This window comes from Taudactylus pleione, unplaced genomic scaffold (assembly GCF_031769625.1).
Source record: "Taudactylus pleione unplaced genomic scaffold, aTauple2 ptg000609l, whole genome shotgun sequence".
In the NCBI taxonomy this organism is placed as follows: Eukaryota; Metazoa; Chordata; class Amphibia; order Anura; family Myobatrachidae; genus Taudactylus; species Taudactylus pleione.
In genome coordinates, this window is record NW_028285011.1 from 2,264,725 (window position 1) to 2,280,437 (window position 15,713).

Sequence of the window (15,713 nt, forward strand, 5' to 3'; positions counted from 1 at the left end):
CAAAAGATTTAAAACTTGCAATTGGATCATTACATTTTGGAAACCATGTTTGATCCTAGGTTTAAGTCCTATGTAATGTCTTTCTTTGTAACTGACACAGATCTTGAGATGCAAACAGCTTCTCGCAAGCAAGTTGTCAGTTCAAGTGGCATATGACATGATGTCTTCTGCTTGTTTCTCCTGCAAATGATGCTGCCAGGAAAAACTAACCTTTTCCAGAAGACCCACTGGTGATGATGATGATGATGATGATGATGATGATGATGATGATGATGAGTCAACTCAGTGCACCAGAATGAAAGATTATGACATCTGGTCAGGCTTATAATATTTGCCCACAATTATTGACACCTCTACCTTGAGTCAATCTGAATGAGGAATCTACCAGATTGAGTCAAACTGGTGGTGGTGTCAATTGACACCTCTACCTTGAGTCAATTTGATACAGTGAATAGAATGGTGGAGATTACTTTAATGATAACGTACAAATTAGCATGTCACACAGTATCTTTGAATGATGGGAGGAAAAAAAAGTCAAATTGAAACTCCTTGTACAATCTAGCTTTGGTTTTCTTAAGCTGCCCACCCTCCTGTGTGTACTTGTTAAGAGTGTTTAGCATAACCACAAACCTTGTGAGCGAACGGTGTATAAAGCTACTTCCAAAAATGTGGAAAACTGATGTTCATTAAAATGAATTACATATTCTGTGAGAAACACCACTGAACTACCCACTGAGTAACTGACATCGATGTATCCAATATATATACATATATATAAACAGCTTATCTATGTTAGCACCTAAATTTTTTAGGTATATTACATTGGTTCATCAGCAGTATCTGTATACAGAAAATAGTATTTTAATATACATATTAAAGGCTAATTTGTAAGAAATAGTAGATCCTGAAAATGTATTTGCTGATGAACACCACATGTTGTTGCATGTTCAAGACTTATTATGTGCTACTTTTATTTTAATTCCCAAAAGTCAACTGTAAAATGAATATAATTCACCACTTTGTATGTAATGAACACCAACTTGCTTGTACTTCCAATAAAAACTGTCACATTTGTGCAAAATCAACATATGATATCACAATCATAAATTTCCTTTATTCCCCAAATGCTTTCTCTATTTCCAGCTTTGTATTCCTACCTATCCTTATAAGTAATCATTATAATGTGCCTGACACACATAGACTAACCCAATGTACTGGGCAGATGGCAGCAGGTCAGTACACGTGGGAAGTTTTATGTCGGTAACACAGAGATATGCATTACTCTGCAATTTGTCAGTCAAGGCATCAAAGGGAAAATGTTATGTGTACTGTAGTTATAGGCTCATTTTATAATTAAAATAATTCAAAATAAAGAAAGAAAAGGTGACTAAACCGGGAAATTACCATATTACTTATTTTTAAATATTTTACCAGGTTAAATACATTGCGATTTATCAATCATTATTAGTTATTAAAGGTGGAGAATGTTATTACAATTTGTATTTCATGTTATAGTTGTCAGTGGGCTATGGTAGCTATTAGTAATGACTAAACATCTAATTCATGCACATCAAAGTCTCAGTACAAATGCACTTCAATCATTGATAAATTACTATTACATATACTAAAATAACTAATTTGGTGACTGCTGATTTCTTTGAAGCTCAAGAAAGCAACATAGAAGATAGAGGAGCATCATACTTGTCCACCGGACATACTTTCTATTCTCTTTCTGCCTCTGCTCTGTGTTAATTAAGCTTTGAAGTAGCAATCTAAATGAGTGTACTCTGTAGCTAGACCAAAGAAAGCTTTATCTAAATATAAGCATATAAGCTGCTTTAACTGCTCCCTTTTAGTGCACATCTGATGTCACTGGGTAAAAATATTTTCTTTCTAAGTGTATAATTCCTTGTAAAAGTGAGCTAATCCCAAGAAATTGAGACTTGTTTCAGGAACCCATCACTGTAAGTGCATTCTTTTGTGTCACTATCCCTTAAACCATGCAACCCAAACATTGCTATAATTATATATAGAAATAGATTCATTATAAAGTGGTATGATAGTTCAATATTAAAAAAGCTGCTTATTGCAATGCCACATGCTCTATTCTCAACCATATTGAATATATAGGGAATAGTTCTGAGTGGAAATGTGTATGGATATTGCAGATATCCGCAAACTGTACAAAGCTATCAGCAACAGCGCATGCGTTACACCCTGCATGTGCACGCAGACAGAGATTGCAAATGCATATGGATTGATCTGTCCATTGATGGACCACTCCTTCTGTGAAATGGGCTTTTCTGTGCGGTAACTGGATAGAGCTGATCCATTTTGTGGGCATGTCATGGGCATGTAGGCCGACTTCCATGCTCATTTGTAATGCATGGACAGAGATAGGATGCTTGTTTCTTACTGATCTTTAGCACCCAGCATGAAGTGGGTGCATGTCCCCATACTCCCGCATGCAGATGCACGGCTACATGGGCGGATACCTGCATTAACATAAGGAAGTAAGCAAGCTGCCTCCAATTCCCTAGACGCCTTGCTTGTGGCCATACGGAAAAGTGCCCACAGATGCGATGAACTCAGAATCAGCACCATATTTTATTGGTGCATTCATGCTTTACAAAAGTTGTCACAATATCCCTGAAAATTTCATTAGAGCCTCATAGATCCTGCCTTAGGATCACATAACCCAACCATTGCAGTTGTTTCCAGATAAGTTTATTTGCTTCCAGGCTAGTATAGTTAGCAGCTAGCAGAGAAGCAGCAAGAGATAATTTTAGCATGAGGAAACCTCATTAGCACATCTATAATGGGTGCAGATGTGCGGTATCATACTTGTCTAAGTATTTGTTCCAACGTTTACACCAAGGTATCTGTTCCAGTGTAGAAGAAATCAGTGTCAAGCGCCTGAAGCAAGGACATGATGGCTTGTTGAGCTTCACCATCAGTTGCAAATCGCCTTCCACCCAGGCGCTTCCTCAATGATTCAAAGAGATGTAGATCACTCGGTGCAAGGTCAGGGCTATAGGGATGTTGGTCCAGTACCTCCCAATGGTAGAGTAGTAACAACTTAAACGTACAGTTGGCTGAGTGTGGCCGGTTGTTACTGTGCAGCAATATGATGCCTGTTTGAAGCAACCCAGGTCATTTTTGATGAATTGCCCTCCACAACCAGCTCAGTATGCCATGATTGAGGACAGCATTCACAGTAACTCAATTGGTGATAAAAATCAACAAGAAGCATTCCCTGGTGGTCCCAAAACATGGTCGCCATGACTTTCCTTGCTGATGGAGTTGTTTTGAATTTCTTTGAAGGTGAGGACAATGTATGTGTACATGGATGCTTGCTTTGTCTCCGGTGTCACATGATGTACCATGTTTTATCACCTTGTTTTAATGCTGCAGGAATTGTATTCCCTCCCCATGGTACCGCATCAAGTGCACAAGAGACAATCCCAGCATGAACACTTTTTCCTGTACCCCAGTTGCTCAGTAGCCACTGAGATGTCCAGTTTGTCAGCAATATCACTAACTCAAAAGCATCTGTCCTCTTGAATCAGACCTTCAATGCGGCACAAATTGTCAGCTGTAGTAGATGCTGCTCATCTTGAACGTCGCTTCTTATCTTGAATGTCTGTCCTGCCATTATAGAAGGCAGTGCACCAAACCCAAACTTGTTTTCATGACATGACATTATCACCGTACACCTCGACAAGTTGGTGATGAGTTTCAGCTGCTGATGTGCCCTTTAGACGCAGATCTGATAACACTTAGCACCTCAATGTTTGACCATGTTACCGCCAGCTCCACCATCTTACAACTGAAGTTTACACAGAGAAAATTACAAAGAGATCACACTACAGAGTGGAAAATAATGCTGAACAAAATATAACATATAAATACAGGAAAGATTAACCATACATGTATAACGCAACACAACAGAATAAAGAACAAATACAGTAAGGAACACTTGGCCTTATTCAGACCCGGACGCTAAGGCGCAATCGCTCGCTGCCAAAAGGGGCTGGGGATGCAAATTCCGCGGTCACACTATGTGGCTAAAGGACGCCCTCTATGTCTTAGAGAGCGACAGCAGTGAGCGAACGCAGGTGTATAAAGACGCCCACTTTCCTATCTTAACACACGTCATCTCCAGGAAGTGTATGATTAATCGGTAACATCGAGAGCCATCGGAGCTGCACACAGTGCTTGATGTAGCCCCTATCCCACCGCAAACACTACGATCACTGCAGGATGAAGTACAACCAAGAGACGTGTACAATGACGCATCTTTGCTAAATATGCACACCCATAAAACGCCATTTAGACGCCCAGACACGCCTGCATTCGCACCACCACTCCCCCGTTCACAAGCACCTTCCCCTGTTACCACCCACAAATGGCACTATCTGTCACTCAAGGTAGCGCACAGTCTTTGTGCTACGAGCGCATGATTCCCGATTGCAGTGACTGGCTCGCGCACGCGCACTGCGATGCCTATGCATGCACAGACGGGCGACAATTGCCCATAGCGAGCAATCGCAGCTTAGCGTCCGGATCTGAATCAGGCCCACTGCACACGATACTGCAAATGAGTCTCAGTCAGTCCAATCGGAACAGGTGTGGCAGCTAGGTTGCACCGACTGGCGGGCCAGCTGTACAACAGTGACAAAGAAGCTGAGTGGGACACGGAGTGTCCAATGTACAATATCAGCTCTTTAAATGATGACAGCAGTGCACCGAGCATGCGTTTGGACACAAAAGGAAAAGGATACACACAGGAGACAGACTTTAATTTAGCAGACCACTATGAACCTAGAGTATCATATAGCAAAGCAGTCAGGAACATAACGTTTCGGCAACCGGAGATCAGCAAGATGGACAAGGAGTAATGCAGCAGCAAAGTCAGAAGGCAACAGGAGTCATAAACGGTTATCAATCAGGGAATACCAGTGATGAAGACTGACAGTGTCAGTGCACCACAAGGAAGCTAAAAACAAAGTTTGAAACCTGATTATCTGGCAACCAGCATGTGATACAAAGTAAGTAAATATTGGGCGGACCAGTGAGGCTAATCCATTCAGGGTATGAACCCATCCTTAATTAAACTACAGTAAACAGCTTACCTGAAACCCATATCAAACAGGTATGACAGAGCAAAGTGTGACAAGTTTCATGTGTTGTTTTGGTGAAATATCCATATTTGCCTATTTTTCAGGATTTCAGGCAATAAATTATTAAGTAAGTCACTAGGCATAACTAAACACAGTAAGTCTTCAACATGGTACAATTTCTATTGGTTAAAACAATATTGAGCAGTCTCATGTTTACTTAAATTGACAACTAATTTTGTTCTATTAGACTAACTAAGTAATGATGCAGAGATACAGTTAATTGACAGAAGATTGGCAATGGAACTTTGTGCCATTACTTTTCTCCTTTCTTGTCAGACATACTGTAGGAGTAATGAACAGGGCATATTGAAGAATTAATCATTTTTCTTCTTTTGCTCTTCTGCTAGTGGTATTTATATATCTGAGAGATTAGTAAATGAAGTAATACAGTATAACATACTTTTATGATAGACTTGTTTACAATATATCTGCAATGACTTGATGGCAACATTTAAAGAGAACCTGGTTATTCTAGAATCATATTCTATTTACACATCGCATAATATCATGCACCATGCATGTATAAAAAGTAAAACATGGTGTTCTACTATGGACCCAAGTGCCTAGCAGAGTATTTATCAAGCAGCTAGGCTGGAGATCTGAGGCAAGCTGGATAATGCATTACGATGTCCCCTATCTCTCCATATGGTCCACAGAATAGACAGCAGCTCAAGAGAAAGCTTAGAGCAGAAAGCAACTTGAATCAGGAACAAATACTCTCTTGGACAAATTGGATCATTGGAAAAGAGCTTTTTACCCAGATAAGAAACGTTGAAATGTAGTGAAATACAGAATAAGTGAAATATAGAACATTATTACAGGACTTGAGTAGAATCCCATAAGATAATTAAAGTTGAACAAATGTATTTTATGACAAATTAACAGGTTCACTTCAATCAAATGTAAATGTAATTTTAACACACTATTTATTTATATGACTTACAAGAGATTGCATTGTACAGTCAATATCACTGCCGAATATCGCATTCTTTATCATTGGCTTTTTCCTTTATGCAAAAACAACTATATGTATTTTTATTAATGATAGTATTTTATATTTTTCTCAAGCAATACAATTTGCAAATGTTCCTGATGTGAGAGTCACCATGCTGATTTGTCACATGCTGTGGTTGGTCTTCTCTTTCACACTCCTGTTTAGAACTGTTTAGAACTCCATCTTCTGATCTTGCAGTGTGTTGTCCTACATAATTTTAGTACAGTGAGAAAATCTGCTAGTACAGTGGATCCCAAACTTTTGTGAATCACGGCACCCTAAAGTATCATATTTTTTTCCATGGCACTCCTAGGGCAAACATTTCTTATTGAGAAACTGGGCAAAAATTATTAAATTAAGTAAATCGTGTTTACTAGGCATCCTTGTGTTCAGTTATGTGGTAGTAGATATGGTTGCTCTTCCGTTTGTTCACATATTTCATGATTGGCAGTCACCATCACTGGTTTTGCCTATAACGTTGACCACACATGATTTGATTTGGTATTGGACCACCAACCACGCCACCCAGTTTGTGTACCACTCTGCTAGTGTTTTGAAATCAGTCATGTAGGCAGGACAAATGGAATCGGTATGACATGCCCAGCGGATGTAATACCAACACTGGAAGACAGAACAGTGAAGATCCAGACAGGGTGAGTATTTTAACTATTCCTAACCCTTTCCCCCCCTATCCCTAACCCTCTTTTAGGGGTGCCTAACCCTAACCTCCCCCATAGTGCCTAACCATAACCTCCCCCCGGGGGTTCCTAAACCTAACCCCCCCCTTCCCGCACCCTAAACTTAACCCTCCCGGAAGGATGCCTAACCCTAACCTACCCCCCTAGTGCCTAACCCTAACCCCCCTTTCCCTAGCCTAACCCTAACCTTCCCCGGGGGAGTGCCTAGCCCTAAGTCCCCCAGGGGATCCCTAAACCTAACCTCCCCTTCCCTGGGCTAAGTGTTCTACTTACCCGTCGCGGACTATCAGGATGGGGGGGTAGGTGTTCCGGCATCAGGATTAACATAGGCATCGGTATTTCGAAGCCTATGTTAAATCCCTTGCCGGGATTATGCAGCCGGGAAGCCGGCGGTCGGCATTTCGACCACCGGCTTCCTAACCTCATACCGTAAATTATACATACTGCATGAATGTACTAAAATTAGTTCACATGCACGCAATACAGTATGTCTGCATAGTATAAACTACAGTTATGCAGAGAACATGTTAACGAAATGTATTGCAGCCATGTAGCATGTGCAACTCAAAAGCATCCACATTTACATTGTCAATTTATTAGGGCTCCTTTATTTTATTACATTAAGGGGGAGATATAATAAAGCTTTATCAGGGGTATTCAATATGGGAGCGAAAACTCAGTTTTTGCGTTAATATCGCACCTATGACGTCATTATCGCAGATTTTAGTTTTACACCGTATTCAATTTCAAAGACTTTTCGCAGGTTCGAAAAGTCTTTGATAAAAAACGGGGATTACTTTTCACCATTGAATAGGTGTCGAAAAAAAGTGCAGAATTGGGGTTTAGGGGTGCAGGCTTAAAAAAATAGCCTGCACCCCTGGGAATGACATTTAAAAAAGAACTGTATTAAAAAAAAGTTTTTAAAAAATAGGGACACCCCAAAAAATTAATTTAAAAATTGGGGTGAAAAAAAAATGGGAAAAAATTGTTTAACAATAGGGAAATAGGTTCAGGGCTATTCTGCAAGTATGCAGCAGGTGTTTTCTAGAATAGATTTATAGCGGCAGGTGCACAATTGCAGAATTTTTAAAAACTTACTTTAGGGACATCAAAATATGCTAGTACCCATTTTTATGTACCCCAAATTTGATGGGACCACTTAAAAAAATGAAAAAAAATAACCTAAGTGCTCTTCTACAACACTTTTTCAATGTCGGGAAAAAATACCTGCTGCGGCTATTTAAATCCCCGACTTTCATTTAAAGGTGAAAACGGGGGTACCCATAGTGATCCCCCATGTTTTTACAACTTAAGGGGGGGTCCTACAATTTTTTTAAGGAAAATTTCGTAACTTTACGGAAATCCCACTTTGCAGGTTCCCGTTTTCATTAGTTTCATATTGAATACGGGGATAAGCGGGCGCGCGCCCGATACTTTATCTCAGGTAAAAGCTCTGATATGAAACATAAACTTCGACAGCGAAGTTTACGTTTCATATTGAATTCCCCTCTTTGAGAGATAAAATTGGAGATAAATAGCACCAACCAATCAGCTTCTAATTGTCATTTTTCAAACACAGCCTGTAAAGTGACAGTTAGGAGCTGATTTATCTCCAATTTTATCTCTTTCCAAGCTTTATTAAATCTCCCCTTAAATCCTATAACAGAAAAAATAGCCCATTTTTATTACAATCTTACCTATTATTGTTTATGTCCGTACCACCTATGTTTACTGCAAAGAGTCCTGAAAAAGTCCCAATTGTGTGTGGGACGAAACGCGTTGACGTCATCGCCTCCAGGACACCTGGTTCCTGGTACTACTCTGGTTACATGCCGTTCAGTTGAGACCAGCCGTCCATCACTACAACAGCCGCTGATTATCCATGAGATGCCGGGCTGTACCTCTAGCTGCTATCTCGTGGCAGGGAAGCTGCGTCTGGATTACGCACCTCCGAGTGGCCACATTACCTTGAGGTGCTGATTATTATCCGTTACAAAGAGACTAAGGTATTTACATCTTAACGACAGAGCATGCATGCTCATTAGTGAACCGCTGGGATTGTTCTAACGTATATTCATCTATCAGTGACAGGCTTGCTGGCTCATCTGTGGAGCTATTTACGTGGAAACATATTGCTACACACTTTCAAATGGATATTTATTAACCAAAGTAAGAAACAAAGTGTTGAAAAAAAGCATTTGCTTTTTGGATTATAGTACTCCAAAGGAATTTATATAATTTTTTATCTCTGAAGCTCTTTGTGATTCTCATACATATACCAAGAGGTCACATTTGGCGTGATTGGCTGCTTATTAATTACTATTAATGTTGTATGTTTAAATGTTTACATGTATTGTGCTAATGTTTTAACAATTAAATAATGTATTTGTGATATCCAAACAAGCCTTTTGTCTACCTAATAGAGAGCATTATCTTATACACATTATATATTGAGAACGACTGAACATCTAGCGCTGTAATTTTCTTATCAATTATTCTGTTTAGAAGTGCATCTCTGGGGTCCTAATTAGACCCTCATTACTTACAGCAGGTGTTTAGTGTAACCACATTTCAGTGCCAGGAACTGCAGTAATTAACTGCTTATAGTGTTTGACACCCATTACCTACTCACATTCACAGTTACAGGACTTTATTTTGGTTGCACCCACTCTGTAGATAGCCCTCCCATGCACAATAAGACTTTCCTTTAGTCTCCAAATTTTCAAGCGTTTCCTTGAAAACTCCCCTCTTCAAGCTTATCAAATTCCAGAACCACCCATGTAACCCCTGTAAGCTATTCTACCCAATTACATCCATTCTAAACAGTCCACACATAACTTTACATATTTTCTCTTTCTACAGTACACTCACACATCCCGCTAGTGTGTGAGTAGGGCCCTCTTACCTCTTTGTCTGTTATTACCCATTCCCGACTTATTAAATATTTATTCACAATTTTTAAGTGCAGTAGAATATGCTGGCACTATCTAAGTAAATGCTCAAAAACAAATAACAATAAATGTGCTGCCTCATGAGATCACTTCAATTTTTATCATTATCTTTAAAGCAACAATAGTTTCATGAGGAATAAATAAACAAAAGATTCAATGTATATCATTTATTTTTTTTGCACCTTTCACACACAAAAAAAGACCCCATACTTTATTCAACTACGTGAAATGATTACAAGAATACCAATAATGTGTACAGTTAGAAAGGCACACAATATGTACGGTGTAATTACAATTGTATCAGCTAGGAGTGCATTATCTAATAGTACCATGTACTGTCCCTCATAAATATCCAAATCAAAAATCAATAACAGCAAACCCACAAAAAATAAGCAAAGTAGATCTATATTTGCATAGTACAGAAATATCATTCATGCTCAATAAACAGTCACCACTTTATATGGAAGGCATATCCACCCAAACACTACAACATAAAGAGGTGTGCGCTCAGGATCCATAGGTGTACAGTGAACATTTATTGTGCACAAAGCAATAGATTACTGTAGGTCTGCAATCAGAATGAAAAACAAAAGGAAGAGAAAAGATGATGATAGTAAAAAGAAAAATATCCCTGTGCCACTTCTGTAACAAATATGAAGACCAAATGATGTCAGTGAATTGGCATGGTAGTCACTTGAATAAATAGATGCATGTATAATACAAAGAACAATGATTAATACAATAATATGCATAGAGAATAGGTATGGATCACCAGGTTGGATACTTTGTATGTACAAAGAATCTTGAAATTCTTCAGTACCTAAAAACCACCTCAAAATTAGGAATAAAAAACATCTTGTTTGCATGCCTTATATGCTATACAATCCCTTTGATATAGAGAGTATTATTCATCCTTAAATGTATTCTCCCCTTGAATTAATATAAACAGGGTCACACCAGCCACCATATTGAAACGTTTCCCATTTGCACTAGATCCACTTAGAAATCATTTGTACATAGTGTCGTTTCCGATTCTGTAGAATTCTGAGCATGTCTGCACCAACACTATTCTTCTTATGATACAAAAATGTAAGATACAAAACTGCCATCAATGCACAATAGTAGCATTGACTTGTAACAAGGACTTCACAAGCACACAAGTTTGGCTATAGTGTTGTCACACTGTACAGAAGTGTTTCCCAACGCCTGCCCTCAAGAAACGGATTCCTATATCTCCTTGCTGGAACACAGGTAAAGTGATTACTGTTTGACACTATTTAAAAGATTCTAAGGTGGTTTTAATTTTTTCACTTTTCATTATGTGAGGAGACCTGGAAATCATGCACTGTTAGGGTACTATGAGGACTGGAGTAGGGAAACACTACTGTACTGCATGCCAGTATAAAATCCATTGAAACTCTTGTTTTCATATTGTCAATTTGGTGCCTTACATTTATCTAGCAGTTTCTAATTTTTGTTTACCACCTTAATATACACAAGCTCCCATATCACAGTAAGCAGTTCAACACAATGCTGTACAGTTGGGAAAAAAAAACTAGAATGTTGCAATACATGTAGGAATACATAATCTTTATACTTAAGCGGATTACATACTGCCATTAGGAAAATGCCAATGATACAGATTCTTAAAGGCAGTTGACATTCAGTTGTAACAAGTTCTTGCACTTGTGGATGAGGAGAATAAATAGGGGAAATTTCTTACCCCAATGCATTCACTTACAGTGATTGTAAATAAATAGAGCAAGAAAAGCCCCAAAAGATGCCACAAACACTCCTGACTGCAGAGTACAAGTGGATATGGGGGTCATAAGAACTAACAGGTTCTACCCCTATTAACATGCTTTTACTAACATTAAAACAAGCTAGTAAGAGTATTATTGTTTTATGCCAGTGAGTAGGGGGCCTTATAGAATATTAAACTCACAGGAAGGGTTTGCAAACACAGATGCATGTGAAACCAATGTAGGATTTAAAATGCAGATTTTCAAATTGGCTGCAATTAAAAGTATATTACAATACGTGGCCAACAGGTTAACATTACGCGCATTTCATGGAATATTTTCATGTTACCTGTTAATTCTGCAGCGTGTGATCCAGGTGAAGTACTTGAAAGAGTGGGGAAATCACTGTGAACCTTTCCCCCCCCCCTCCCCCCCAAAAAGAGGCTAATAAGAGAGCAGGACAGTGTAGGAGGTTGTTATGGCCATAAGCAAAGTATTGGAGGCTGTTATGTGGTGTGAAGTGGTTGAGTTTTCACAACTTTTAAAAATGATGGAATAATGACAGCCAGCAAGTGTATTACAGCAAATATAAGTGCCTTCAGTATTTAGGGGTACATTAAAGTGTCTCTATAGTGATATTTAAGTGTGTATATACAATATTGTAAAAGGCTGGGACAAAAACACCTTCAAATGCCATCTACAAGTTCTAAAACTCATTTCCCATCAATACAACACCCATTATACTGTACATGTCCTATATGACTACTGTCAGACAATTTTTTTGCTTTTTATAGAAAATAACCTGAAAAATTATATGCCTATTGACCATTTTGTCCTATTTAAAAAAAAAACACCTCTAAATAAATTATTATATATTAGGAGGGGTGTTCCAGGGGTATTACACTGTGTCTGAAATTTGGTTCCTTAAAATAAGGATTTTTCCTACTTTTCAACTAGTCTAATTTTCGACCAACTGGCAGCTAATTGAGTCACCCGCTATGGGGACCCCTACTCTGACATAAACCCACTTTACTGAGAGTGACTGAGCAAGTGCTACAGACTTCCTAGCTTGTGCAGATAGTAATAAGTGTGCAGTACCACGATGTACTAAACTACTCAGCACTGTGTGAGTACAGTATGTACCCAGAAAGCAGCATCCAGAAGATGATTTTGGACTTACCAAACACTGTTCGGGCTGGAACTGATTCTCGGTTCAACCAGAATGATACTTGGGACAAAATGACTGTCATTATACAAGGCAGGTATGTTTGGATAACGAAATAGCCGATTTTCCTTTTTAAATGAAAATGCGCCGTCATCACAGTATATTCACCTAGAAATGAGAAGACAACTAAACATCACAAGTGACAGACGTTCAGCCATTATTACGTACACTGAGAGATGAAATGTGAGTAGAAATAAAGAAATAACACAGCCCTGGATGTAGAATAGTGATTACTGGCCGGCTGGGAACATGATGAGGTTTAGAAAATCCATTGATGACTGATGCTTCTTTCCCCGTGCAAAATCGGATTTTTGTATTTTACTAATCCCTGGTTACAATCTGTGTCCTGCTCTTTGTGATCCAGCCTGCAATCAGCCTCCTTCCTACCCAGATGTCCTGTACAGGGGCCGCCGGGCATAGAGATAGCAGTGACTGTGGGAGAGGGCGCAGCGCAATTCGGGGGCACCCAGACCCCATTGCCTGGTCCGGGACATGATGTCTCACCGTCTCTTCTGCCTCTGCTCTTTGCTCGCTTTACAAATCAAAGGAGAATTGCCATTTATTGCTGAAAACAACGCAGCCCTGATGGTGAACTGGTAAGTTATTTATATACAGATACATTGTTACTGACTTGTTTTGTGTGGCAACTAACATAGACAAAGTTGCTGTATTAATTCTGCAACACTTGGGTGGGCAATTTTCAGAAGTCAGGTTTGTGTGTTAATGAAATCAATTATTTGTGATCACGTACGTTGATTCTGGTATATGTGTGAAGAACTTGCTGCTGTGTCTATATGAGTCTAGCTGTGTGCGGGACGTGCGGTGTGAAATTATAGTCAGCAACACTTTTATTCCAGCCAGAAGCTGGGGGCGTCTACAGGTCTACACATGGATCAAAGTTACCTTTAACATGTCTGTGGATCCTGCAGTTAGCAAAATGGATACAATTGCACAAGATAACCTCAATGTAGTAATGTAGAACCTCTTCCCTGGGGATCCCTAGCCTGGGCTGCCATTGCTGCTCGTGATCATATGTGTACTATATATAAGAATATAGTGTGTATGTGACCTGACGCCACGTGATGTTAGGATCCTCTCCTGCCCCCGTCAGCCACCAGCATACAATCAGATCAGCCGGGTGCAGCAGCAGGAGCCGCCTAGCAGCAAGCTTTTAAGAGGCGATCAGCACGTGTCTCGCCCGGATTAAACCTTTCTTTCCTTTAAATGCCTACACATCTGGTGGTCCTGCCTGCACACACCGGGGCGGCCCGTGTACCGCCATAGCGACGTGTCTGCCTAGACTAACAGCCGGCTGGGATAGTAACTGTAGTAGCATGGGCGGCTGGGATAGTCCCAGTGGTAGCCCATGACGAAGGCATTGTATGCTGTCATGACGTTTCACAGGTGCACTCTACAGGGGACATGTGAACATCTGTAATAAATTACTATCATAGGCTGAAAGTTTGCTTTTTATGTATATTATAACATAAAAAATGAGACTAAAATATCTATCTATCTATCTATCTATCTATCTATCTATCTATCTATCTATCTATCTATCTATCTATCTATCTATCTATCTATCTATCTATCTATCTATCCCTGTGAGATGTGGGTTGCAAACTTTATTTGTGCACTGCCCATGTTATTAATAATTGCCAGTGTGCTGTGTTCTCTTTTCATTCCCTGCTTAATAAAAGCCTTTAAATCCATGCATTTACCAGAATTATTCAATTCTAGTACAATGAGTGCAAACTGACATTGGAACCCATTGTTCTCAGTGTCAGCAAAGCCACTTGTGTTTTTTGTACTTGCTGTGTCGCAGTTTTCAAAACACTTTAGTGCATTTAAGGTAACTGAAACACATCAGTGTCGCTAAGTGATCTCCTAAACACAAGTACAAATGCAAATTACTGTGACAACAACATATTAAATATTTGTGTATCAAACAAGTTTGTATTTAGATGTGCAGTTTAACAGTAGATATGATCCCTAAAGTTACTTTTATCAGAGCACTGTAATCTACCTATGCATGTGACCATTATTTTATTATTAAGTAACTCAAAGAAGTGTCTTCTGTATGTTTGATATCTAATAACGTTTGATATCTAATAATTTGGAACTTTTAATTGCTTTCCTTCCCATGTGCACAGTTGTGTCTAAACAACTTATCTTCTCTGTAAATGTTTCTATACCTTCTCAGCATAAAGTCTGACTCTCTAAAAATATATTATCATTCCCACCTCTAATTAAGCCCTGATCTGATGGTCAAATAAAGTAATCAGACTTTAGGCCAAGAGGGTCAGGAACAAACCCTCTGTCATCACTTCAGGATCAGTCATAAAGGAATAATTTTTCGGTCCTATTTACCAGTTTATCCATGCTGGTACAATTGTTCTGACAAGCAGCTGTGCCTACAAATGGAAAAACCTGTCCTTTCACCGCTGATCGTAGCAGGGAGAAAGTCCACACCGGGCTCTGTCTTAGCAACGTTCCTGTGTACATGCACAAAGGGGCCCATTTATCATTTCATATTTGTGCTGTATTCTCTGAAAACAACCAATTTCGGGGGATACCTGCAAACATTAAGTATCCCTCAGATGTATTATGGAGGGGCCGCAGCAGATATCTCATATATATGCTGTCCTTCCATTTCCACCAGCACTGCTACCCGCATAGGTGTCTATGGGGGATGTGATGCTGTCAGATATACCAAGTTCAGTAATGTGAAGCATTCCGGAACTAGGTCCCCAAAGCCAGGGGTGCCGAGAGGGGAGCGGGTACTAATTACATGGGCCCGGGCTTGCTGGAGGGGTCCGGCGGGGGCCCGGGTCCGATGGCGCTTTTCCTTCCTCCCTGTCAGCTGAGCAGCCCAGCACACACTGCTGTGTGCTGGGCTGTAAAGGGAGACTGCTTGCTG

At 39.6% G+C, this 15,713-nt stretch overlaps 1 protein-coding gene across 1 annotated transcript in view; it reads right to left on the bottom strand.

Annotated features, from left to right (window-relative positions):
• Window positions 1–15,713, bottom strand: part of GABRA5 (gamma-aminobutyric acid type A receptor subunit alpha5) — a 168,087-nt gene that overhangs the window by 23,222 nt on the left and 129,152 nt on the right. The window contains exon 8 of the mRNA XM_088454038.1: window positions 12,749–12,901. Within this exon, the coding sequence (XP_088310164.1) occupies window positions 12,749–12,901 (153 nt within the window). The remainder of the gene's footprint in view (window positions 1–12,748; window positions 12,902–15,713) is intronic.